At 30.3% G+C, this 26,368-nt stretch overlaps 2 protein-coding genes, 1 long non-coding RNA gene and 1 pseudogene across 3 annotated transcripts; 2 read left to right on the forward strand and 2 right to left on the reverse strand.

Moving 5' to 3' along the window:
- The first annotated feature begins 2,375 nt into the window (after window positions 1-2,375).
- Window positions 2,376-2,796, forward strand: LOC108476668 (ethylene-responsive transcription factor ERF098-like; annotated as a pseudogene).
- Window positions 2,797-4,656: 1,860 nt separating this feature from the next.
- On the reverse strand, window positions 4,657-5,384 carry LOC108476657 (ethylene-responsive transcription factor ERF098-like). The gene has a single exon (XM_017778931.2). The coding sequence runs from the start codon at window positions 5,351-5,353 to the stop codon at window positions 4,934-4,936; it is 420 nt and encodes a 139-aa protein (XP_017634420.1). The 5' UTR covers window positions 5,354-5,384; the 3' UTR covers window positions 4,657-4,933.
- A 7,536-nt stretch (window positions 5,385-12,920) lies between these two features.
- Window positions 12,921-13,685, forward strand: LOC128295185 (uncharacterized). Its single transcript, XR_008285520.1, has 2 exons — window positions 12,921-13,055; window positions 13,383-13,685. It is a non-coding gene; the product is annotated as an uncharacterized LOC128295185 (long non-coding RNA).
- A 4,927-nt stretch (window positions 13,686-18,612) lies between these two features.
- Window positions 18,613-20,618, reverse strand: LOC108489819 (protein DOWNY MILDEW RESISTANCE 6-like). Its single transcript, XM_017794543.2, has 4 exons — window positions 20,291-20,618; window positions 19,928-20,178; window positions 19,544-19,862; window positions 18,613-19,455 (listed from the first exon to the last, which is right to left on the reverse strand). The coding sequence occupies exons 1-4, from the start codon at window positions 20,567-20,569 to the stop codon at window positions 19,213-19,215; spliced, it is 1,092 nt and encodes a 363-aa protein (XP_017650032.1). The 5' UTR covers window positions 20,570-20,618; the 3' UTR covers window positions 18,613-19,212.
- Window positions 20,619-26,368: the final 5,750 nt, after the last annotated feature.

Raw genomic sequence — 26,368 nt, forward strand, 5'->3', positions numbered from 1 at the left:
AGGTTACAACATAATATTTCTTTTTAATCATCGAGTTTTTCCTTTTATTCATGAAGTCCTCAATCAGGACCTGATTACACTACCTCTCATATCCACTTAAAAGGTATAAATAGTGATGATCCATGTATTTTGAGATTTGTTCTAATACAATACTTTTACTTTTAAAATGTTTAATTTAATACTTAAATTTTAATTTTGTTTATTAACATAATAATTGACTCTTTAACATTGTTAAAAATATTATCAATGCAATCGTGACATTGATTTAAAGAGCTTAGAAGCAAAAAATTGTGGCACGTCTCAATTTACGATTGATTATCATGTCATGTAGTTAAAGATTAGTTATCATCCTGATAAAATTGGATTAAAATTTAAATATTAAATGGGAAGAGATGTCACATTACCTGAATATTATCTCAAACAATAAAAACTTTTGGCATATTCCATCATTTTACCCTCCACGCGCGGCCGTCATCGTCTCAAATTTCTATCAATTTGATCATTTTATGTTATTTGGTACAATACTATATTTAGTCCTTAATATTTATACAATCTATCAATTTGATCCTAATTCTAGATCATTTAACAGGTATAACTCTTACCATTTACAAATTCTATCAATTTGGTCTTCAAATACATCATCATAAATCAAAAACAAAACCCTATAAAATTAAGTATAACTGCAGCTTTGCTTAAAGTTAAAATTTTATCACATATGTTATTCAATATTTTTATTAAAAAAACCTTAAAAGAAAGTATCGGGTTTTTATGATTTTTCTTTTGCAATTCAACCCTTCGAAACGGACTGAATGAATCTTTAAATTATAATTTTAACAGAATATTCAATTTGTTGATCTAACTTTTTAAACATTTCTAAATTGCAATCTATACTTTGATATTAATAGCAAAATGGGACTTGACAACTACTATGTTCGAGCAGGTAATCAGGGTGTAATTTGAGGGGTGGCAGTAGCCTCGGCTCTCCTTTAAAACTTTTAAAATTTTAAATTAGTAAAGGTAAAATTACACTTTTACATTCTTAAAAATAATAAAATTTAATTTAATCTTTTAAAATTATAAATATATAAACTATTAAAATGTTAAAATTATATTTATACTATCATAAAAGTTATAATCTAATTTCTACCCATAAAAATATTTTCTGATATATTATATTAATAGGGACAATCTTATTCAAATTTGGTTGGTTTGTGAAAAATATATAATTGCTTCTCTGTGGGCGTTGAGCTCACATTGGACCTTTCTTTTTGAAGTTTGATTCGAACTGTACGAACATGGGATTATTTTAGCCCCAGTTATTCTTCAAAAGGCTTGGCTTGGTCAACGTTTGACCATATGCATAAATTTTGATCTAATATATAATTTGATAAATGTATTTTAGTTTTGATTCAATTATATTTATTAAATTTTTATTTTGATTCAAATATATATATAGAATTTTGATTTTGATTCAATTATATATATACGGGGTATCTAGGGAGTCTGGCAGGGGCCCGATCTCCCTTAAAATGAAAAATTTTCCATTTAAGCCATTTAAAATTTTTAAAATTTTAAAATTTTAAATTAGTAAAAGTAAAATTGTATTTTGGCCCCCTAAAGTTGATAAAAAATTAATTTAATCCTTTAAATTTTAAAAATATAGGGTATTCAAATGGTGAAATTGCATTTTTACTATCATAAAAATTACGATTTAATTTCGGCCCCCTAAAAATTTTCTGGCTTCACCCCTGTATACACATTTAAAGAAACGACTAAATTAATTTAATTTTATATTATATAAATATACTTATTTGTATATGCAATACGCAAACAAAAAATAGTATTTTATCGATAACAATGCTAATAGTTTATGGAACTCATCAGAAATGGCTCTCATGCATGCACCCTCACAAAATTTGTAGATTCCCACCAATGGCGAAGTCAGTGGGAGTTGGCAAGGCCCCGGTCTCTCTAAAATGAAATTTTATTCATTTAAGCCCCTTTCTAATTTATACAATTTTAAATTAGTAATAGTAAAATTACACTTTGGCTCTCAAAATGATAAAAATTTGATTTAATCCTTTAAAAGAATTATAAAAACATAGGTTATTAAAATTGTGAAATAATATTTTTACTATCGTAAAAAAAAAAACTAATTATTTTAGTACTTTATTCATACACAGTTCTCATATTTGGTCTTGGTTAGCTGATTTTATAATTAACGTGGACTAAATCGAATTTTTATTCTAAGGGCACATGCATTTGGGGGGGGCAAATACAATGACCACAATCCATGTCTTATATAGATATAACCCTATCCATCTGCATTTTCTATACATGTTCTTCTTGATTCATAGACTTGAAATTGAAACAAAATGGAAGCATCCCAAAGAGGGAAGAGGAAAATGAAGAATGAGATGGAAAATGGGGGAGTTCAATACAGGGGAATCCGCAGGCGACCATGGGGAAAGTTCGCAGCCGAGCTTCGTGATCCGTCGAGGAATAAGCACACGGCTATGGCTCGGAACTTTCAAGACGGTTGAAGAGGCTGCTAGGGCTTATGACAGGGCTGCTTTTGCTTTCCGGGGTCACTCGGCAGTTCTCAACTTCCCAAACGAGTTCCAATGTCAGAATCCAAGCTTTTCTTCATCTTGTACTTCAGTTGGAAGAGTAAATCCCCAAAGAGGAGGAGCAAGTGAAGTAATTGAATTTGAGTACTTGGATAACAAGTTGTTGGAGGACCTTCTTGAAACGCAACATGCATGGTCTATAAAGCAAATCAAATTTTTGAGCTAATTGTTTATCATATGGCATTCATTAATTAACCTTGGAAATAATTCTAAAAAAATTAAGGAAATGATATATTACTGTATGTATATTTTATTTGGATTAGTGATTAGAAAAATTTTACTCGGAAAATTAAAAATAAATTTAAATTTTGATTAATTAAATCGAATTATTTGAGTTATTCGATTTTTGAATGAACTCAAATAAATAATTTAGTTTTATGAGTTTAAGTCAAGTTGAGATTTTACAATTTGAATAAAGTAAATTATAAATTGGTGTAAATATACCTTAGGTCACTATCAATTTTGAGAATGAGGATATTGGTCTCTCTCGAAAAAATTACAAAAAAAAACTCAAAACAGTCTTTGTTAGTGACAATTAGAACTATCAATTTTGATGCCAATCACAACTTAAGAAAAAATCGATAAAACATTATAACTTGTCTTATTTGATTGTCTGCTTTAAGAGATCAGTTTGGGCAATTAATTGTTGAATATCAAAGATTATTAACAACTTATTTGAGAAGATTTTATGGACAAGAATCAAGACAAGTAAGATCGAATTTAGACTTTCAATGTAATCAAAGTTCTCCTAAATAAAGGATCTAATTTTTATAGGAGTTTAATTACTAGAAGATTACTGCTAGAGGTGTTCATAGGTCGAGTCAGGTTGATTTTGGATTTGGCTTAAGTATGATATTAACATATTTTATACTTGTCTAAGCTTAATCGGGCCTAAAATATGGACCTAAAATTTTGTCCAAGTCTGTCCATATTTATAAATGGTTAACCCAAGCCCATATAAGATAGCCCATACTAGTTTTTAATCTTTTTTAAAAAAATAATAATTATTTAACAATTATTTTTTTCAATTAATAATATTATATTTATATATATAAGCATCTTAATATTTTTTAATGTTTACATTATAATTGTATATATTACTAAAGATTAATTTTTATATGTTATAAATTGCATAATATATAAAAATAACATAATATAATAAATTACGAACGTAGAAAAATAAGTTTAGTAGGGTCGGGCTTGGGTTGGCCCTTGAGTGCTCAAGCTCAAGCCCTATCCATATTTAAGCGGGCTAATTTTTTTTGCCCAAACCTATTTTTTCAGCATAATATTTTTCTTAAATCGTCCTAAATTTTAAATGAGCTTTTAAGCTTAGACGAGTAACCCGACACATAAACAAATTTAATCATTGTCAATATGCTAATTATTGAAGATCCTTTTAAGCGACTATTCTGAAGGAGTTAAGTGACTATAATTGATTGTATTTCAAGTTTTCACTTTAGTTTTTAAGTACGAATGAAAGAGCACATTACTTGTTTAAGAACTATTTTATTAGTGTAAATTTGTAAGTAAACTGTTCTTTCCCAACTCCCGTGCAGGCTGCAACATCAACCCCAGCTTACGCTCAGCTTTGCATTGCTCCTGCCACAAATTCGGTGATTAAATGTCATTTTTTATTAATTGGATGTTGAAAATAGTCTAATTGTTTTGTTTGTTCTTTTATTAATTGTGAACTACTTAGAGAAACGGGTGGGGGCTGTGATGGTAAAAATCGCATTTTATGTAATGTCTCTACTAATCGAAAGCTTTATTTCTTTTTTTTTTATAATTTAATTTTTTTTATAAAATAGCTTTAAATTTAATGAATATGTGAATCAAAATTCAAACAAATTTTTATTTTGATATTTGATATTGACTGTCAGATCGACTTGGATTGAAGATGTATTTTTTTACTCATTGATGGGTACTAATCAATTGTACCAATCGTCACTTGTAATTCACTGATAAAATTTTTTATAATAAAAGAAATTAACAATTCAATGATTTAAATAAAAAACTTTGAATAGCCGAATGAATTAAATGAAAATTTAGCTTACCTGAAAAACCAAGTATAATAAAGTAGATAAACTGCAAAATCCAAATCAACCAAAACTGCAATACGGGGTCTCCATATAGGCCCCTGTTATGTTACACTACTTTTTTACAATAACTAAATGCAAAGAGGTTATACAGATGGTTTTTGCTTTGCTGACAAAGAAACCATGTTATTTCCCAGGGATAACAACACCCCCTGCTTTATTGCTGAAGCAAGTCAGAGTTAGAGAAAGAAGAAACCACGTGTTTCAGTCTTTCTTAGTGTCTTTATTATCAAAATCAAGGAGTTGCTCTAACAATTCGTCATCCAAGTACTCCAACTCCAAAACTTGTGTGTCATGCTCTCTCTTCCTTTCTGCATTTTCTATGGCTGAAGAAGAAGAAGAAGCCATTGATGAAGAAGGTGGAGGATTGGTGGTGGGTGAAGCCATATGTTCATCTGGGAAGTTTAGAATTGCGGAGGCACCCCTCATTGCAAAAGCTGCTCGATCATAAGCTCGAGCGGCGTCTTCCGCTGTATCAAAGGTTCCTAGCCACAACCGAGGTCCTCCTAGCCTCGTCGAGTCCCGAATCTCCGCTGCGAATTTCCCCCATGGTCGCCTTCTAACACCTCTGTAACGGATGCTGGAATCTCCCTCTCCCGCTTTCTTCCTCTTGTCACCTTCCATGGCCACCTTGAATAACAACCGTGACTTACACTTTGCCATTTATAGTAGGTGGCAATTGGCCCATATTATAACAAAATGGAAGATCCGCTTAAACCTATCCAATTAACCAATGCCAAGAACTTGACCTTTCAATCACATAGATTTTGGTGCAACGAATATGAACGAATCACACCAAGGGAAAAGGTGAATTTACTTTTTGTGTATATTTTAAACATCCTGTCTGCAATTGTTTATTCTTATTGTTCCTTTCCACCAAAAAGTAAAAGAAAAACAACTCTTTATGTTCCTTTATCAATTCCTTATTTTATTTTTCAGTTTGATTCCAACAGGTAAGTTGGTGTTGATGTGAGACGGTAATTATTTCAATTAATTAATTTGATAAATAAACAACTCGAATGGTTCCATAGATTTTTAATCGGTTCGTGCTAAATGGAGTAATTTTTGTTTACAAGTAAATGCGATATGAAGATTTTTAGACACGGTCAATGTATAACTCTATTCTTGTATTAATTTTTAAAGCAATTAAATTCAAATCCTATTATCTTGAGAGGTTAAAATATAATTTTATCATTGTATTAACTTGTAATTTCAAAAACTTTAAAAAGGTTAAAATGAAATTTAATCACTTTGGGTGTTGGGAGAGAGAGAGGCACGACTCCTACATACTCTCTTAGGATTGCGGTTTGATGGTGGACATGAAGCAATTATGATAATTATGGTCGCTTTATCAAATTATCACCCTTATATATATAATTATTAAAAAGGTAAAAATATAAAAAAAAAAGTATTAAAAATCTATTACATTAACAAGGTAGAACAGTGATAAATGTATATAACTCTCATGAAGGTGGTAATAATTCTCAAGATTATACATATAGTAAAGTGGGTGATGAGTAGAGATGTTCATGTGTCAAGTCAGTTTGGCTTAAGCATCATATTAATATACTTTATGTATTATAAAAATTTATATATAGGAATTTAAACATTTTTTAATGTTTACATTATAGTATTATATATTATTGTAAATTTAGATTATGTGTTATAAATTATATAATATATAAAAATAATATAATATAATATAGGAATAAATATCAAAGCTACACATGAACATTGATTTAATATGCAATGTTATACATAAAACTTTAGTTTTATGCAATTTTATATATGAAATTTTGATTTGATTTAATTTTTATAAATCAACGACACCATTATCAAAGTAACACTTTTTATTATATGTTGCATACATAAATAATTATATTTATCTAATGTAAAAATTGATATATTTATTTTTTAATTATATATAATTGAACCAATATCAAAGTTTCAAGTATATATCTGAATCATAATTAAAGTTTCATGTGTATAATTGCATCAAATCAAAGTTGATTTAGTAAATTGCACATTAAATCAAAGTTTATATACAATTTTAAGCTTTATCCGTGTAATATATTATTACAAACTTAGAAAATAAGCTAGAACTGGTGGAGTTCGAGTTTTAAGTATTTGAATTTAAGCACAATTCATATTTTAAATAGATCTATTTTTTTTGTCTAAACTCATTTTTAAACATAATATTTTGCCTAAATTTTTTTCAAATTTTGAATAAATCTTTAAACTTTTTCAAATTTTGAATAAATCTTTAAACTTAAATGAATAACTTAACTTTTGAATAGGTATAATGATAAAGCACAACATATGAACATTAGCCTCCCTTACATCAAAATCCTTAATAGATTTAATAGCAACAACTTTTAAAAGTAAATTTGTACTTTTATTGGTGGGATAATTTCTATTTGCATAAGCATGAGTGATGTTACTCATGAGGTCAGTCCATTACGTTAGCTTAATCCATCGTCATCTTCATAACATCATCTTTATTCTTTAGTTATGGTTTTCACTTTTCATTAATTAAATCGAGAAAACAACAATAATAATAAGATTAAAGAAAACACACACACAGACACACCTATATGTGTAGCATCTAACGAGGTTGGATCTAGTCCTCGGGAAGACTAATTTCTCAATTAAAACAGCATCTGAAATCTGATATTCCGGAGGCGACAATTCTATGGCTTACCTAAGTATATGATTCGTTTGATATACATGGTCATGCTTTCGTGTAAGTGGCTGAGGTAATTTGATGGCGTCAACACGTTTTATCACCATGGTTATGCCAACTGATTCCTTATGTCACTTGATGAAGGGAGTAGGATTTTGAAAGAACCACAATTATTTGTTTAATCGGTTGATTGATTAGTGTTTGATTTGAAATCCTGATTGTTATAGACCAATATAGCAATCAAAATCGAAATGCAAAGATAATATAGCTGAGGTGCTAAAAGCTTTGTTGTCATTAAATTAAATGGAGATGCTGATGTTAATTGCTGGAATCCAACTAATCACGTCACTGATTTAATGATAAATTTATTTAAATTATAATTTAATTAACATGAAATTTAAGGTTTAATCTCTATATTTATATTAAATATTAAAGGAATCCAATACCCTAACTCCCTTCCATACAATATTTGGATGTACTGTTGACATAATAATGGTGGTCCTTCCTTTTTTTATTCGATTTTGCTCTTAAAATTATTTAATCATTGTGCTTTGTATTATTAGAGTATTATATAATAGAGTTGACCCATTAGCAATAATGATCACCCAAAGAGAAGTAGCTCTATAGTTTAGGCAACCCCTTGCATGAATCTTTTTATTATTTTATCCATGGTTGAATGGGGAAATGTTCTTATATTGAAAATAGGGTATAGTGGAAATATAAATGGATTATAATAATTGGTAGGCTGATAATCAATCTATGAGAAAAGGGTCTGTTATCAGTAATATGCATGCACTTGAAATTTGTAAATGCAATCTTCTTTACCATGTGGGCTATTCCACATGTTCCAAGTTCAATGCAGGTTGGCGCTGAGCATTACAAAAAACAAATCAGGAATTTAGCAATTTGGTGGTGGCTTGCAGGTCAGATTTGAGTATAGGGATTTCTATAATATTTTTACCACCTAAAAAGCTCCGCATCCATGTAAAGCCTACCTGCAATCATCTGTTGGAACTAGATGTAAACAGATCATTTACATGGACATTAATTTTCTGTTGGCGTAAGCAAGAGTGATGTTAGCGATGAGGTGGGTCCATTACGTTTGCTTAATCCATCGTCATCTACACAAGCATTATGATTCCTCGTTATGGTTTTCATATATAATATATATATATGTTGGATCTTGTGCTGGGGAAGAGTAATTTCTCAATTAGTCTAACAATGGCTTACCTAAGACTATGATTCGTATGATAGAGATGGTCGTGCTTTGGTGTAAGCAGGTGAGGTAATTTGATGACGTCAACACGTGTTATCACAATGGTTATGCCAATTGGTTCCTTATGTCACTTGAAGAGGACCATCAAAATAATCAAAGTTATCCAACAAGCTGTAATGTAGACCCAAACCCAAATAAAAATAAAGGAGATCACACCAAAAGTCAAGTTACAGAACTAAATCCAAATGACAAGAAAAAAACACCTCACCCTAATATAACATCTCATATTTGAGCTTAGATGCATAAAAGAAGAAGAAGGTGAACATCCAAGCTAGATCCCCACAATTTCATTTTGAAAGTTTCTGGTATGCCTTCAGTACCTACCCACAGCCAAGATCAATAGCCAACTTCCTCCATTAAACAGCCTTAAGTTGAGACCCCAGATGAGAAAACACCCCCAAACAATCCAACCAGAAACTTACAACCATTTCTTAAAAAAAAAAAAAAAGTCCTGCGAAAAAACTCAATTAAGCTATTGTATTAAATTTGCATTCAATTAAGCTCTTTAAAAAAAAAATCAATTAAGTACTTCCGTTAACAGTTTTCATCATTGACAATGTTAACCGTTAAAAAAATTGACAGACCAATCGAATGATGACATATGACGACTTCTAATTTAATCTAATATTTTCCCATAAAAATATTAAAAATCAGAAAAGATAAGAAAAAATCATAAAAATCATTAAATATTAAAGAATATTAAATTTGATATAAACTTATAAAATTAATAAAACTTATAATATTATAAAATAATAAATTATAAACAATTTTAAAATTAATAAAAACATATTTACAATTTTATTAAAAAACCTATAAAACTTCTTAAAACTTATAAAAATCATAAAAATATTGAAAAATATAAAAATAAAATAAAAATGATATAAATTATTAAAAATCATAAAAACATGAATTATGCGAATCAATTGGTTGGACTAGTTGGATCGAAATCGGCAAAGGTACCAATCCAAAGAAAGACATTAGATTGGTTAACCTATAAGCCGAGTAGTTGAACTAATTTTTTTAATATATTCTTTAATTAAATTGGATGGACTGGTCAAACCGACAAACCGGTAGCCTAACTAATTTGACCTCGGTCTAATTTCGAAAACCTTGGTCAATATATTTCATATTGACATACACTAATAGTTGGATAGTGAAATTTTATAAAAATTAATAAAAAAAATTCAAAATTAAGTTTTTTTTAATAAAGTTAGATCAGTGATCAAGCCACCGATTTGTCAATTCATCCAGTTTAATTAAATAAAATATTAAAAATTAATTCAATTTCCTGGCTCCCAAGTCGACCAATCTAATGGCTTTCTCTAGATTGGTACCCTTGTTGATTTCGGTATAATCTGTCCAATCAACTAATTCAGTCTAATTCAAGTTTTTATGATTTTTTAATAATTTTTATAAGATTGTATCGATTTTAATGTTCTTAATATTTTTTATGATTTTTATAAGTTTTAAGAATTTGTATACGTTTTTATAATATTTTAAATATTTTCATTAATTTTTATAAAAGATTTATAATTTATTAAAATTTATTAGATTTTTATAATATTTATAAGTTTTTATTATTTTTTATGATTGTTATAAGTTTATATTAATTTTAAAATATTTTTAATTTTATATTTTATATTTTTTAAGAATTTTAATTATTTTTATAGGAAAATATTAGATAAAATCATAAATAGTCACATGTCACCGTCCGATTGGCTCGTTAATTCTTTTTAACGATCAATATATTCAACGATAAAAATTGATAACAGATGGGCTTAATTAATTTTTTTTTGTTAAAGACAAGACTTTAATTGAATGCAAATTTGATATAAAACTTAATTAATTTTTTTCGTATTTTTTAAGAGCTTTTCAACATATAAACCAAAAAAACAAATAGAGAAAAATTTTATTAATTACTTAAACAAACTTCCATTGAATGAATTAATTGAAGTTTTAACAATTACCCAAACCGAATTTATGAATTAACCCATTCCAAATAATTTTATTTTTGGTTATTTTTGGTTTTACTAAACAAATATGTAGTATCCTATTGAAATCCACGACCATGTTGGCCCATATATACATAAGTCAAAACTAGCTATGAAATAGAAGTTTAAATGTTTTTTTAACTTCATCAATCCGGCCTAGACGTTAGAATTAAACTCGGAAGATTACTTTAGTCACCAATGACTTAGTAAACTATCGGAGTTTATAAAACAATCATATTAAATCATTTGTTTAATTTAAAATAAAAAATTAAATTTTCAGAAAAACTCATCAATTAATTAAAAAAGGGATTAAGTTATATGTTTTCGTATAATGGTGAAACTTAACTAATTCCTAATTTATTTATTACCCCAAATTCAATTATATCCCAGCAGCAAAAAGTGATATTCAATTTAGTTTTTAATAAAATTCAAGGTTCATGTATAAATTAATTAATATTCATAATTTGATATCCTAAAATCAAAATAAATGTCATGCAAGCGATATAAAAAAAAACTCAAATCTTATGTCTTATGTCATAATCCAAAATAAAATAATACAGTCTCTGAATAATAGATGTCGAAACCTTTTTTTTTTGAGAAAACGAGGTCGACTTGATTTTTGAAAAGAAAACGAAAATTGGGAGTCGCCACCAATCTTTTTTTGTTTAGGTGTGATCAGATCACCTAGAAATTTGGTCATTTTAATAAAACATTTTGATTTACTAAAACAACGATTTTGGTCTACGAAATTTGAGAAAACGGGTTTGGGAGTCAGTTACATACGAGGAAGGATTAGCACCCTCGTAACGCCCAAAATCGGTACCTAATTGATTAATTAATGTCTTAATTTCGAAAGTTAAAAGTTCGTAAAGAATTTAAAAATACGATCCTCTCTTTTCATTAACATTAATTTTGCAAATATGTTTAGATAAATAGAAGCAGATGTTAAAGACCTTCTCGTCCCGAAGTAATAAAATGTCACATCCAACACGTTAGGACACAACACTTTAAACCCTCGAGAGTAAGCCAGTCTTTGGATTTTCAAAACTCATGCACCTTAATTTTAGAAGGTTATTCGGTTACTTGGGTCAAACGAAAAAAAATCGAAACTCAGCACGTTAGGGCACGATCTCTCGAATCCCCAAAAAACAGAATATTGCCTTTATTTTTTTAAGAATCCTTTTTATAAGAATTTTGATGAAAGTTGGTGAAATACTTAAAAATGATATACGAGTAGATTATTTAATTATACCTAAAAAGAAATCGTTTCAAACATGAAGAGGGTCATATGTGACTAATAAGGATAGTGCAACATAGATTTGAAATAACAATAGCACAATATGCATAATAAAATATCACATATATAGCCTAAATATTAATAAATCACAAAGTTAATATGCATGAACGATAATATTTATAACAATGAAATAATAACGATAACAATAATAATAATAAATCTAAATTTTGAAGGTACATGAAAAGTAGTAAGTAGATAAATAAAAAAGGGAAGTAAAATGACAATAGCAAAGGCAAAAATAAAATAAATAAGCTAATTTAAAAAGAGTGAGTAAATAAATAAATAAAAGCTAATACAAATTTGAGTTAAGGAGAAATCAAATAAATAAATAAATAAAATATTAAACAATACATTAAATAAAATCATACATTAAATAAAATCATCTTTAAAATAAATAACTAAATAAACAAAAGGGATAAAATAAATAAAAAGAGTCCAAATCTTAAGAGAATAAGGACTTGATTGTAGTTAAAATGAAATTTAGGGTCCAGAATTAAAATAAAATAAATGCAAGGATATAAAAGATTAAATTGGAACCTAAATAAAACTTCAGGTAAGCATTTGAAATAACAAAAACGAAATAAGGGACCAATTCGCAATACGCTAAAAATTCCAGGGAGCAAAAGAGCAAATGTCCCTAGCAACTATGAGCAGCGTTTTATCTGGCAAGGCGACGGATTAAAATAAAAATGAAACAAAATTAAAGGGGCAAATTGGTAAAAATAAAAAAAGAAAAAAAAGGATTAGATTGTGGCGCGCCGCAAAAGCAGAAGGGATGATCACGTAAATAGCCCAAATGTTGCAAAAACACGCGAATCTCTTTGTGGAGTGGGTCGGATCTCGGGTCACCATGCCAAATGGCGTTGTTTTGGCGCTAAAACACCCTAAGTGAAACAACGTCGTTTTGCTTAGGTTATAAAAGCTAATTTTTGACTCAAAAAATTGACTCAGCTTCCATTTTGGAAAAAAAATTCAGAAGCCCTCTCACTCTCTCTCTCGCGCTCCCTGGTCCGATCACCGGACCAACGTCATCCACCGCACAGGCCACAGAACTCGGTGGCCGAAAATCGAAAAAAAAGGTAAAATTTTATTTTATTATATTTATATATAAATATATATATACTGTTTTTAAAAGATAAACTAGAGAAAACATGTATAAAATAGATTCGAAAAGAAAAGAAAGAAAATAAAATAAAAAAGAAAGAAAAAATAATAATAACAGTAACCTTTGGTTTTTTCTCCGAATCTGTTTTGTGGATTTGCTATTCATGTTTTTTAAATCTCCTTTTTTTTTTGTATTGATTGTCTAAAAAAAATTCCCCTTACATTCGAAATGTGATTGCCTTTATAGCCATTTTACAATCCATTTTTTTAATCTATTGCTTGCGTTTGTTTCATTTTTGCAGTTTAGTTGATGGCGGTGGAGCAGGTGGCTGATAGAGGAGTGGCGGCAGGTGGTGGTGGTAGACCTAGGTGCGGCGCACCTAGGGTTTTTTTGTTTTTTCTTTAGTTTTAGGTATTGGGCTAGAGTTTAAAATTGGGCTTAGTTGGGTTTAGGTAGTTGATTTAGGTTTGGGTTTTGGGTTTGTAATTGGCTGATGGGTTTTTAATCTGGGTTTAGGATTGGTTTTGTTCATGGGCCCGGGCAAAATTTGGGCTGTACAATAGAAATATCAAATAAAAAGCCTAAAATATTTTAATAGATAAAACCCGAGCCAAGACCATCCGGATGTTGTGTTCGCATCCTAACTTGGTGAGTTATCTATAGAGAAGGAAATAAAAAGAGAGTAAGCTATGAAGCTCAGAGTGAGTTCCATCATAAGAAAATCAATGCAAACGATTAAGCATATAGAAACAAGACACACAAAATAACTCACAATAGCAATTTCAGATTATCGATATTTCAGATCACTCAACAAAATATATATATAATAACATCATAAATCCTATAATTGTATGCACATGCTTTATGAATGCAAATATAGTTTCGATTTAACAAAACTTGTCTTACCCTACCGCTACACACCACAATGGGAGTTCCCCTGAGCTCCAACCACCTACACATCAGGTTGTGGTTTTAACCACCAATGGTTTGTAGATAAACAACCAATGGATATGAACACACAACCAAAACACCGCCGACAAAATCTTCCTATGACTATGGATACACAACGAAAACACTGCAGATGAAATCTGCCAATGGTTGTGGTTACACAGCAAAATAATGCAGATAAAATTTGTCACTGGCTGTGGATGCACAATATATTTGTAGGTAATAGTTGTCGATGGGTTGTGGATGCATAACATATTTACAATTAATAGGAAAACATTGTCAATGGCTATGGGTGCATAGAAAAATTTGTAAATAAACTACCAATACTTCCTCTGTACATATTGTCCCACCTCATGTAACGCAATAAGGCATGCTCAAAACAAGTTAATACGGTGGCATTTAATATGCTTTTAACAGAACAATATGGTAGCAACCATTATACTTATAACAATTCTATACAGTAGCAAATAATATGTGTATAACCGATAAATTCAATAGCAAAAGACATATTATCATGTGTTTGGTTTAACGGTAACATAATGCATGTTGAACATACAATCAGTAGTACAAATGCAATAGGCATATGTTATTCACATTACATATACAATAATAGTTTGGTTAATTAGAACATGTGTGCATTTCAATATTCATATTCTCATAGATTCAATTAAAATAAATAAATCTCTAAAAACAATTCGGGGACTATCCAGAGACTAAACTGAACAAATTATAAATTTCTGGGTACAATTATAAAATACGAAAAATAGGGATTACGCAGCCATGTGACCAGGCCGTATGAGAGTGGTTGAAGTCGTGTGGAGGAGTTACATTGCCGTGTGGCCAGGCCGTATAACAAACTGTGGCCGTGTGGAATTTGCAAAGTTAAGCTATAGAGGAGACACGACTGTGTGAGAAGCCTAGGGTTTCAGAGGCACATGGTCGTGTGAGGGGTTGTGTGGTCTACATGCCTATGTAGCCCTAATCCTAGGCATAGTTTGCCCTAATTCACTTGTAAAAAAACACACACCTTTCACCGAAAGCCTGAACGACATCCCTTGCAGTCAACTCTGATTCGATGCACCTAAAACAGGTCCTTCAAATGGCGTATTCGCACGAATTAGCAATTGATTTTAAAACTTGATGAGATTAATGGAAAGATCCGACAATAATCGCAAGATAGTGTAATCGAATTGAAAGATTAGCGTGGATCGACGTTATTTCAGATTTTATGAGTTCTACTAATTGATACGAGAATACTTACCGAATTTTTAACGAAGAAGAGCTATGGATGTTGAATTTGACAACTGGTAGAGAAATGGTTTAACGAAATTTGATTTTGATTTAGGAAATGTCAAAATAATTATCAGCAATAAAATGGAGATATGATGAAAAAAAGGGGGGGAAGAAAAGAAAATAAGAAGATATAGAGAAAAGAAGGAGCAATTCTAATTGGAATGAAAAATAAAACAAATTATTGGTTTGTTTGAACTTATTTTTTCTATATAATCAATATTTTTGTTTTCATTAGTCCTTTAATCGATATTTTGAGAATGCATCTTATATAAAATATTTAAAAATCCCAACCAAAAAATATGAATTTGATTATTTGAAATTCAAAAAAAAAAAAAGTTGAAGCATTAATAATGTCACAAAAGGGAGCTCTTGATAAACAAAAACCTCTAAAAAAAAAGTAGATTAGAAAATTTGGGTCATTATTCTATGAATGAGAAAGTTAACAATATAGATATAGATAATAATGAGATTTTACTTTAGAAGAAGAAGACGAAGAGTTATTAGTTAACAAAAACACTTATGTTGATCCCGAAGCTCATTACGAAGACAATCAAGTTGATGAATTAGATGATTCAATTCCTAAAGCAAAAATTATTTATAATCTTCGTAGGTGGACAAATAGCATTGATACAAGCTTGAAAAACCATATAGTAAAAAAAAAAATCCAAATAAAATTGTTGACATAGACTTTCCAAAGAATAATTTTTCAAGACATTTTTCAACTATGCATTATATTTTTTTTTATCGAAACTACGCATTATATTCAAAAGTTGGTAAATTGAAAGAAACATGAAAGAAAATAGTTAGTTTTTTTCAAAGACTTAGACAAAATATTTAATTTTTGTTGTAAATTGTTTAATGTTATGCCTAGTACAAGTAAACTAGCTAGTGAAGATACTAATAATTGCAGAAATCTTAGTATAAAGCTTTAAAACAAACATGAAATAAGTAATGAGCATATTACTAATATGAGTTTGTAGATAGATTTAAATTTAAGATTATTAAAAAGTAAAACAATTGATAAACATGTCCAAGATCGAATAAATAGAGAAAAACAACATTGGTGAAATGTATTTGTAAGAATAATTGATGTTGTAAAAACTTTTGATAAAAATAATTTGGTCTTTCGTGTAAAAAAAGCAAAGGTCTTTTGATACAATTAGAAAAAGTCTTTTTGATGCTATTGTAGATGAAGTAAATAATGTTGGACTTGATATAGATAACATAAGAGAACGAGGATATGATAATAGATCTAATATGAAAGGAAAACGTCTAGGAGTGCAACAAAGATTTTTCAGATATTAATCCTAGATCATTTTTCACTCCATGTGATTGTCATAGTCTAAATTTAGTACTTTGTGATTGTTCCATCCTTTTCTTTAACGAAAAGATGAAAAATTCTATAAAACCATATACCAAGCCTAACTCTTAAATCATTGTCACAAACAAGTTGGGAAAGTTGTATTGAAAGTAGTAAAACTACATTTTAATCTCCATAAATAGGAGATGTTTTATTGAAATTAGTTGAAATTAATGATGATCCTAAAGTCAAATATGAAGCTTGAAATTTGAGTTTTTGTTGTACACGACTAGTTGGTATGAAATAATATTTGCTATGAACTCGATTAGCAAAAATTTACAAACTAAAGATATGCTAAATAATGTAGCTATAAAACAATTAAAAGGTCTTCTTTCATTTTTGTGAAAAATATATAGATTCCAAAAGAGTATGACGTGTGCTAAAGAAATAACTATTGAGATAGCAATAGAACATAAATTTCATAAAGAAAACATATTGTTCGTAGAAATAAACCATTTGATGAGAATGTTGATAATGAAACAATAAAATCTGCTCAAAAAATTTTTAGGATTGATTGTTTTTTATACATAGTAGATCAAACAATTTTTCTCTCCAAAATAGATCGGAACAATTTAAAATATATGAAGATATTATAGCATGATTGAATTGAAATTTGGTTTTTTGTTCTTGCTTGGGGATTTGAACTTGTTGCAGGGTTTAGAATAACGAAGTAGCCAATTTTTGGAATGGAAAAATGTTTTTAGAATAATTACAGAAAAGCTTGTAAGCTTTAGTAATGAATTGATAAAATTTTTAAGGGTAATAATAAATTGAACATTTATTTTAATTAGAGTAATTAAATTAAGAAAAATTAAGTGATTAAAATAGAATGACTCTATTTTAAAGTGATCTTACGTATAGTGAATTCAAAAAATTCTTAACTCATACTAAAAAATAACATTAACATATCAACTTTTGGGTTATCCATTAATGTCATTAATTAAACTGAATTAACTTATAATGAAAATTTTTAAAAATCTCATCAATTAATCCAACAGTTTTTTTAATGGTTAACTCAAATGGCGTAATCAGAAATTTTTTAAGGAAAGTCAAAATTAAATTTTAACTTTTAATAACATGTATCTTTATAATTTTTAAAATATTATATCAAATTTTTATTATTTTTAAGAGACTAAATTATAATTTTATCTTTATTAATTTTAAATTTTTGAAATGCTTAAATCAACCATTTTTTATTTTAGTGGCTAGGCCCGCCAGCCTTAGATACACGACTAGTTAGCTCAGTAACTAAATCGAATTAAAATTTGGTTGGTTAATTGGATTAAAACCAAATAATGAATCCCACACTCACAAACCAGCAAAGACCAACTCCCTTAATGCAATGAACTCACCTATTAGGTTAGTACAAAACAACAACAGTAAACCACTAATGTTACTACGCATTTGTCTTTGAGATTGAACACCTCACCACTTGAACCCGTCTAGAGCACCTTATCTTTGATAAACTCGAGATCGGCCATGGCCAAAACAATCTTTTTACCACGATGGCTATTCCATATGTTCCAAGTTCAATGCACATGGCTGCATGTTGGCCGCTGAGCATTACAATCAAACTTGGTGGGAAAATAAAATTAATAATTGAGAAATGATGGCTCCATACTCAGATCACATGTATGGATAACCTGAACTCTTAACAAAGACATGGCACGGTTGACTCTGGAGTTATGTGATTATAGCCTAACAAAATCTATGTTTTAAGATGGGGATTCTGCTCTTCTTCAACCACCCTTTACCATGCTTGTTACCCTTTTGTTGCATTTAGAGAATTTCATGAGGATAAAATGCAGTTTTAACCCTACCAACCACAAGAAGATGTTAGCTTTAACAATAACTGGAGAACTGAAAATCAAAAGGAGAAAGAAACAACACAATCATCAGTTCTAGATTAAAAAAATCAAAATCACAAACCTTATTTTTCTTTTCAACTCAAATTTTGATCAATACTAAAATTTCATTTCATACTATGGAAGTTATTACATTACAGACAATGGCAATAAACCAAAGACAATGATTCTCAACAACCAAGAGGAATCATCACCAGTCACTTTCGCGTCAGTAGTGCGTATGATCTCCGTTATTGAGTGACCGTTTCCACTGAAGACCTTCCTTACAAGAGAGGGAGAAAACAACAGAACACGAGATTCATCAATCGCTAGTCAGGAGACACCTTGGAGCCACCTTAGAAGATAGTGAAAGCCACCAGCAACAGGAACAGCCACCAAACGGCAGCTGGCATCTGGGGGCTTTTGGGCGCCACCATCCATCCACCACTCGTAGCTGCAGCAAAACTCTCCCCTAAAGCGGGGGACATCATCGGCAACGGAAGACCCCCGGGATATAGAGATGAGCCACGCAAGCTCAGATTCGTACTTGATGATACGAGATTTTGTTATTTTAAATCAAATTTTGATAATTTGTGTCTTAATTATTTTTATTTTTATAATCATATTATAATTGAGATATATTTGCACTGTGTATAGATAAGAAAAACATATAAAGGTAGTGTTAGCTAAGCTTGCAATTTAAAACGCCCCATAACGACTTCGTTGTCTTCCAAATTGGGGAAGTAGTGAAGTAGGAAGTCTTTGAATTCAAAAGCTCTATAGAATGGAGAGTCGTCAACTAGAGATTTCTCTGGCTCTATAATGCTATCCTCGGAAGGGCCAATGAATAAGCCAGCTGAAGTTCTAGCAACCCTCGAGTTCGTTACAACCCGATGTTCAACGCTCTTCAGCTTGTTGTTACTTATAATCTATATATGCATAATCAAGGAATCAGTCTGTATTTCTATATGCTAGTTTTTAAAAAACTGGGGGATCGTAAAACAGATATATACCCACCTGTAACTGGTTGCCAATGTTAACCACAAAAGCATCGTGCAACGGCTCCACACCAATCCATTCCCCATTGTTGAAGACTTGAAGCCCACTTACATCGCCCTGGTGGAGAAGGGTTAAGAGATTAGGGTCGCAATGTTTAGCTACTCCTAGAGTCAAACTCGGGTCTGGACAGGGTGGGTAATGGTTGATTGATAGTATCTCAGATTCACTTAATTTATCCCCAAAGTATCTAGATTCTAGCCCCAACCCTTCTGACACTAACTCCAGGATCCTTAATCCCAATTTCTTCGCTTCAATCGTATATGTAGCCACAACTTCCCTGCAAAGGTTTTTGGTACTGAGAAAACCAAACAAGAGAAAAAATTCAGGGGGGGTTACCTTTACCTGTATCGAGTTGGCTTTTGAGGCCAATGCTTGATGCAACTTTGTAAAGGATGACAAGGGTGTCGCAAATTATCACGCCAATGGTGAATCTTTTCCCGGGCATAGTTTACACTGCTTGTGGAAAGCCTGCAACTATTTTTGGGATCCTCGGAATAGAGCATGGCTTTGTCCTCCCAAGGCATCTCAAAGAACTCCTTGAACACATCCATGCTTTCATTCATCAGACTTTCAGGAACTCCATGGTTAACAACCTGTTTACAAAGATCAATGACGAAGCAAGTAACACTTTAAAAAAAATCAAAATCAAAACAGTTATGGTGATTAGAAATTGATAATAAAGCTTCTTTCAAACTCGTGTTTGACCTGGAAAAATCCATACTCTTGGCCGGCCTTCAAAATCTGTTGAACAGTATGGGTTCGATTTTGACCCTCAGCCTTACTGAGATCGATGACTGGAATGGAATTGCAGGTAGGAACAACGAGATTGCCGGGTCTTGTTTCTGGTGGGAAGATATAAGATTCAGGCAAAGGTTTGTTTTTGCACCAGCTTGAAACTAGCTTCTCCATCTCTTGAATGTGTGAATTTATGATAGATGTTGTTGCAGACAACTTAAAAATCTGGTTAAAGATGAGACTGATCATATAAGAGATCTACAAGTTGTTGTTGAACACAGAGCCAATAAAGAGATAAACAGATGATTTAGAAATTCATGGGCCCCAGCTTTTGTCTTGCTTCATGCTTCGCTCATCCATCACATCACATTGCTGTAAGATATTAAGAAGGGTAAATCACACAATTAGTTACTCAACTTTTAGTAAATTTTCGTTTTAGTCATTTAATTAAAAAAAGTTACAATTTGATTGTTAATGTTCTTTTTTGTAGGCTAACGATGATACTTTTAATTGGTATAATAATAATTTTATTCTTTAATTTTTATATTTTTATTAATTTAACCTTAATTCTATATAAAATAATCTATCTTTATCATTTGGATTTTTAAAATTAATTTAAATGACTTGAATTTGGAAAAGAAAGTTTTGAGGTTATATTAAATTTCAAGATATTATTAATTTAGTTTTTCTCTTTTTAATTAGTTATCGGATTCTATTGAATGATCATTTGCATTCTTGTGCCTCAACTGTAATGCCTTAAATTTATTAACTTTGTTTTTGTGAATTTTGTTATAAATATGTATTTGCTTCAATGGTTAAGTGTTTTGAATGTGTATGAGGTCTTGGATTTAAGTCTCATTTTAGGCAAATTTTGTTATTTTTTATCCTAGCTTTATCTTTGTTGAGTGGGCTTATATTTTATTTTTAGTAAACTCATATTAGAATGAACTTGTTGGTTCAAGTGATAAGGAGTTAGCTTGCCTAAAGGTCTTGTGTTTGATTTTCTGTGTAAGCATGGATGATATTTTTGCTTCGGTTGTGTGATAGAGTCTGGGTGGAGTTAGAATTCTGAGGTAGTTGGTTGTGGTTAGTGGGTAGAATTTTGGGGGATAGGGTGGCTAGTCGATGGAGTGGGGGAATTTTGTTAAAATTTTAATTTTTATTTATTTTTATTATTTTTTTCTTTTCCCAAAAAATTTCCTTTCCACATCTGACGTCTTTTTTTCTCCAAATCCTTCTTCCAACCGTTTTTCCCTGTTTGACTCTGTAAACTTTTTGGGTTCTTCTTTCTTTGATTTCTATTTGCAATACATTCGTTTAATAACTGCGTTTTGGTTCCATGATCCCTATTCGAATTGTGGTAGGTAAGTGTTTTTGAAGTTCGTGCAATTGTGGGTCGTTTTCGGATGTGTTAATATTGTGAATTCTTGTGGTAGGTGTTAATCAAGGGGATCGAAATTCGTCTTCGATCGTGTACTATATGTGGGCTGTCGTAACTATTTTGGCAAGTGATTGAGCCTTTCGATTAAGTAATACTTTCAAGTATGCCGATTGAGGTTTTGATAAATTGGAGTTTTGGTACTTAGAATTGATTGCTTGAATAGTGTTTTTAGGTTTCAGAGATCTCAAGATGCTATAGCATCAGAAACAAACTAGGTGTGTAACAAAAATACGAGAAATAAAGGTTCAGCAAAAGCCAAAAAGTGGCCAGTCGATGCCACATAGGCGTGTACTGACCATGTGGTCGGCCGTGTGCGACACATAGTTATGTGATGGATAAGTGTGTGGCCATGTGGGCCATACGAGCAAGGCCAATTTGGGCGTATGGGCCAAAAATTCTGAAATTATCCCTAGGGTTGCACGTGTCATTCCGATCGACTGTGGGCTTTCCATATGATCGATAAGGGCTAACTAAACCCTATCGCATGAGATCTGTTAATCTGATAGATTAATTGAGTATAGGAAAACCGATATGTATGTCTGACTGATTTGCATAAGTTTGTATGATATTTGTATTCGAGTATGTTAACACTGTTATGTTCGCATATCTGTTTTCTGTATCTATATATGGGGTAGGATTGTATATGTAGATGAAGTGTTTTTTGAGACAACATTTCGCCGACATTTTGACAACTTGACTGTATATTATTTTCATAAGTGTCATACAGACGCTATGTGGTGTGTAGGGATGGGTCGGTGTTTTATACCCCACATTGTGTGTTGGGATAGACGAAGATAGTGTGTAGAGGATAGGGGTGGGATTCTGTATATATGTATATTTCTGATAATTTGATTCTGATATGATCTGATTCTGTTGAGGAATGTCTGCTTCCGTTTTGATATACTGGAAATCTGAATTTTATGCATGTATGTTCCCGTGAGTTACAAACTGAGTTTATGAAAACTCACATCTGTTTGTTGTTTTGTAACATTCGGACTCTTTTTAACAAGTAACTATTCAAGGTTGTATTGAAGTAACATTAGTTTCAAAACTCTTTTCCGTAACACTCCCTGATTCGGCCATAACATCTAGGCCGGGTTTGGGGTATTACATTAATATTGAATGATCTTGAGCTTTATTGCAGTAGAATCTTGAGTTTTCTTATATGAACATTAGTTTTTAGTCCTATTTAAGCTTTATACCATATGAATGTTATGTTAAAGAGATTGAAATTTATTTTTATCCGTTTTCATTATTTTATGGCAATGTTGGAAATTCTTGATTTTTCATATAATTTAAAAAAAAAGAATTGAGTTTTTTATATAATTTTATATAAAATTAAGGTTAAATTGATAAAAAAGTATAAAAGTTAGGACTAAATTTTTTTATACCAACGAAAAAAGTGCAACAATAAGTCGTTTAACAACAAGGTGATTAAAAATAATTTTAAAATATTAATGATCAAATTGTAATTAATTAATAACCAAAATGAGAATTTGTCTATAATTAAGGGATTAATAATGTAATTCACACTATTGCTAATGTGTTTGGACTTTCATGTAATTTCTTCGATTTTCACTCTTTTGCAGTCTTCTCTAATAATAGGAAAGTGCTAATGGATGCTTTAATTACATCTAATTCGGTAGATACGTTAATTAAAATAGAGAAAATATTTAATACATTGTAATTAGAGATTTTAGACTTCACAAGTAAGACCGAAAGTTGAGAAGTGTTTTATAGAAATATAATAAAATATTAAAATAAATAAATACTAACAAAAAAGACATGTGATCATTTTTAAAACTACTTATAGAATATAAAAAAATATATGTTGCTAGTGTATTAAATATTAACCCGTTAAAATAATTACTTAAATATGTCATTGATATATAATTAGAAATAATTATTACCTAATGATGAATTTTCAAAGGGTAAACTACACGATTGATCATCTAATTTTTATAAATTTTCATTTTGAGCATCGAGTAAGAAAGGGCACCGTTTTTACAAATAGTTTTCATTTTGGGCATCTAACGCTAATTTGTGGTTAGGCAATATTATTATACACTCATTTTAGTCACTCAACTTAAATAAGTTTTTATTTTGGTCACACATTTTCTTTTTTAAAATTAATTTTATTTTTTTTCAAAAAAACTTAAATTTTTACGAGAAATTGAGTTATTCAACTACAAAATGGAACATCAGTTTTCCCTATAATTCAATACCCCATAAAAACTCTGGTTTTTCCTAAAAACTCAAGTTTTTCATGTAAAAAACCTAAGGTTTTCCTATTTAATGAAAATTTTAAAATTAATTTTAAAAAGAAAATTTTAAAAATAAAATAGTTTTTCCTATAAAATTCAAGTTTTCCCCATAAAATCCCAGTTAATTCTTAGCGTTTTACTAGAAAAAAAACAAAAATTAATTCTAAAAATAAAAAATTAAAAAGATAAAATAATTTTCCATGTAAAAGCTCATGTTTTTCTCTTTATTGAGAAAAATTAAAATTAATTCTTAAAAATAAAAAATAGAAATTTAATAAAATAAAAGAGTGACTAAAATAAAAACTTATTAAAGTCGGATGACTAAAATGAGTGTATAATAATATTGCATTACCCCAAATAAACGGTGAGTAACCAAAAATTAAAATGGTTTGTAACAACGGATCCCTTTTTATAACTTTATTTTTATTTTTGATGCCCAAAATTTAAACTTATGAAATTGACTTACTAACTATTTTCAAGTGGTTGGATGACTTTTTGAAAAGAAAATTTTTGTTGTTTGACAGATTTTCTTAAAAATAAATTTTTGAAACAAGCACACATTAGAGATTTTCTTATCCATGAAAGTAGGGGTAAGCAAAACTCGAATTCTATTTGAAAGAATCGAAAAAAATTTGAATTTTGAGTTATTAGAATTTTTCGAGTCAACTCAAATAACTCGATTCGAATTTCAAGTTTGAGTCAAATTGAATTTCACAATTCAAATAATTCTGTAATATCCTGATTTTGGGCCTAGTCGGAATAGTGGTTTCGTGACCACAAAATCCGAGATAGAAATAATTATTTTATGATTATTTTAAGGTCTATGATATGATTGCATGATTGTGTGAAAATTTCGTGAAAAAATTTTATGCATAAAGTGCCTAATTTGAAATTTGGGACTAAATTGAATAAATTGCAAAACTTTGTTCTAGAAGTATTTTGCATAAAATTGAATTAGATTATTAATTAGAGGTCCTTAAAGAGTAATTTTACCAATTTCTAAGTCTATGGACAAAATTGGACATGGATGGAATTTTGGAAAGTTTAGTAGTAAGGGCATTTTGGTCATTTAGGGTAAAATGAATTAAAATACAAAATTAAAAGCCAATTTTGCTCATCTTCAACCCCATGGCCGAATATAGCAAGGAGAAACCATGGCTAGGGTTTTCAAGCTTCCAAGCTCGATTGTAAGTCCGTTCTAGCCTCGTTTTAATGATTTTTACGTTTTTGGAGTCCGTAGCTCGATTTAGCTTATGCTAGCAATAATTTAACCTAGGGTTTATATTTGGAAAAATACCCATAGGTGAAATTTGTGTATTTTGGTGTTTTATGATAGAATATGAGGTTTTAAATTATGTTAGACAACTTGTGCTACTCGGTTTTAAGTGAAAAGCGAGCAAAAGGGCTTAATCGGTAAAAATACCTAATAGTCATAAGTACATGTTAGAGTGAGAATTTGATGTTGCCATAGAAGGAAAAATGATCAGCATGTCATAAAACATAAGAAAATAGGCTGAATTTTAATTTACGAGCTTTGGGGCAAAAGTGTAAATATGCAAAAGTTTAGGGCAAAATTGTAATTTTTCCAAAATATGATTTTGGGTCAATTTGAATAATGTGAGTCCTAATTAGACTATATTTTAAATGATAGAGCAAGGAAAACTGAAATTGAGCTAAAATGGGGAAAATACCAAGTTGTGGACGAAATGGTAAAATAGCCATTTTCGCATACGAGGTAAGTTCATATGTAAATGTTGGTAACATAGTTATTATTTTAAATGTTTTAATGTTTTTAAATGATATGATAATTATTATGAAATATTATACTTGTGATAATTGTTTGATAATATGTAATTATGTGAATTACTTGATGAGTATGAACTATCACCGAAGTATCGATTTCGATATTCCGTGGAAGACGGCAAAGATGTGAGATCGAGGAAAAAAAGCCCGTTTGAACCTTAGGAATAGATTAGGATACAAGTGACATGTCACTAGGATGGTTGAGCATCCGAACTCGTTGAGTTGAGTCCGAGTTCACTTATGGATGCGAGCGTCCGAACTCGTTGAGTTGAGTCCGAGTTCATGAGATGTAACTAGGCATCCGAGCTCGTTGAGTTGAGTCCGAGTTCACTTATGGATGCGAACGCCCGAGCTCGTTGAGTTGAGTCCGAGTTCACTTATGGGCGGGTTACATGGTAGCTTGGCTACATTTGTGGCACTTATGTGCAAGTTATCCATGTATCCAAATTATATTCTGATGTGTTCAACGGGTAAAGTTCTACTCAAATGGAGGAATACTCAAGATGAAAGGGACGTATTGGTAAGTGTTGTGAAATGGAT

This window comes from Gossypium arboreum, chromosome 7, assembly GCF_025698485.1.
Source record: "Gossypium arboreum isolate Shixiya-1 chromosome 7, ASM2569848v2, whole genome shotgun sequence".
NCBI lineage: Eukaryota > Viridiplantae > Streptophyta > Magnoliopsida > Malvales > Malvaceae > Gossypium > Gossypium arboreum.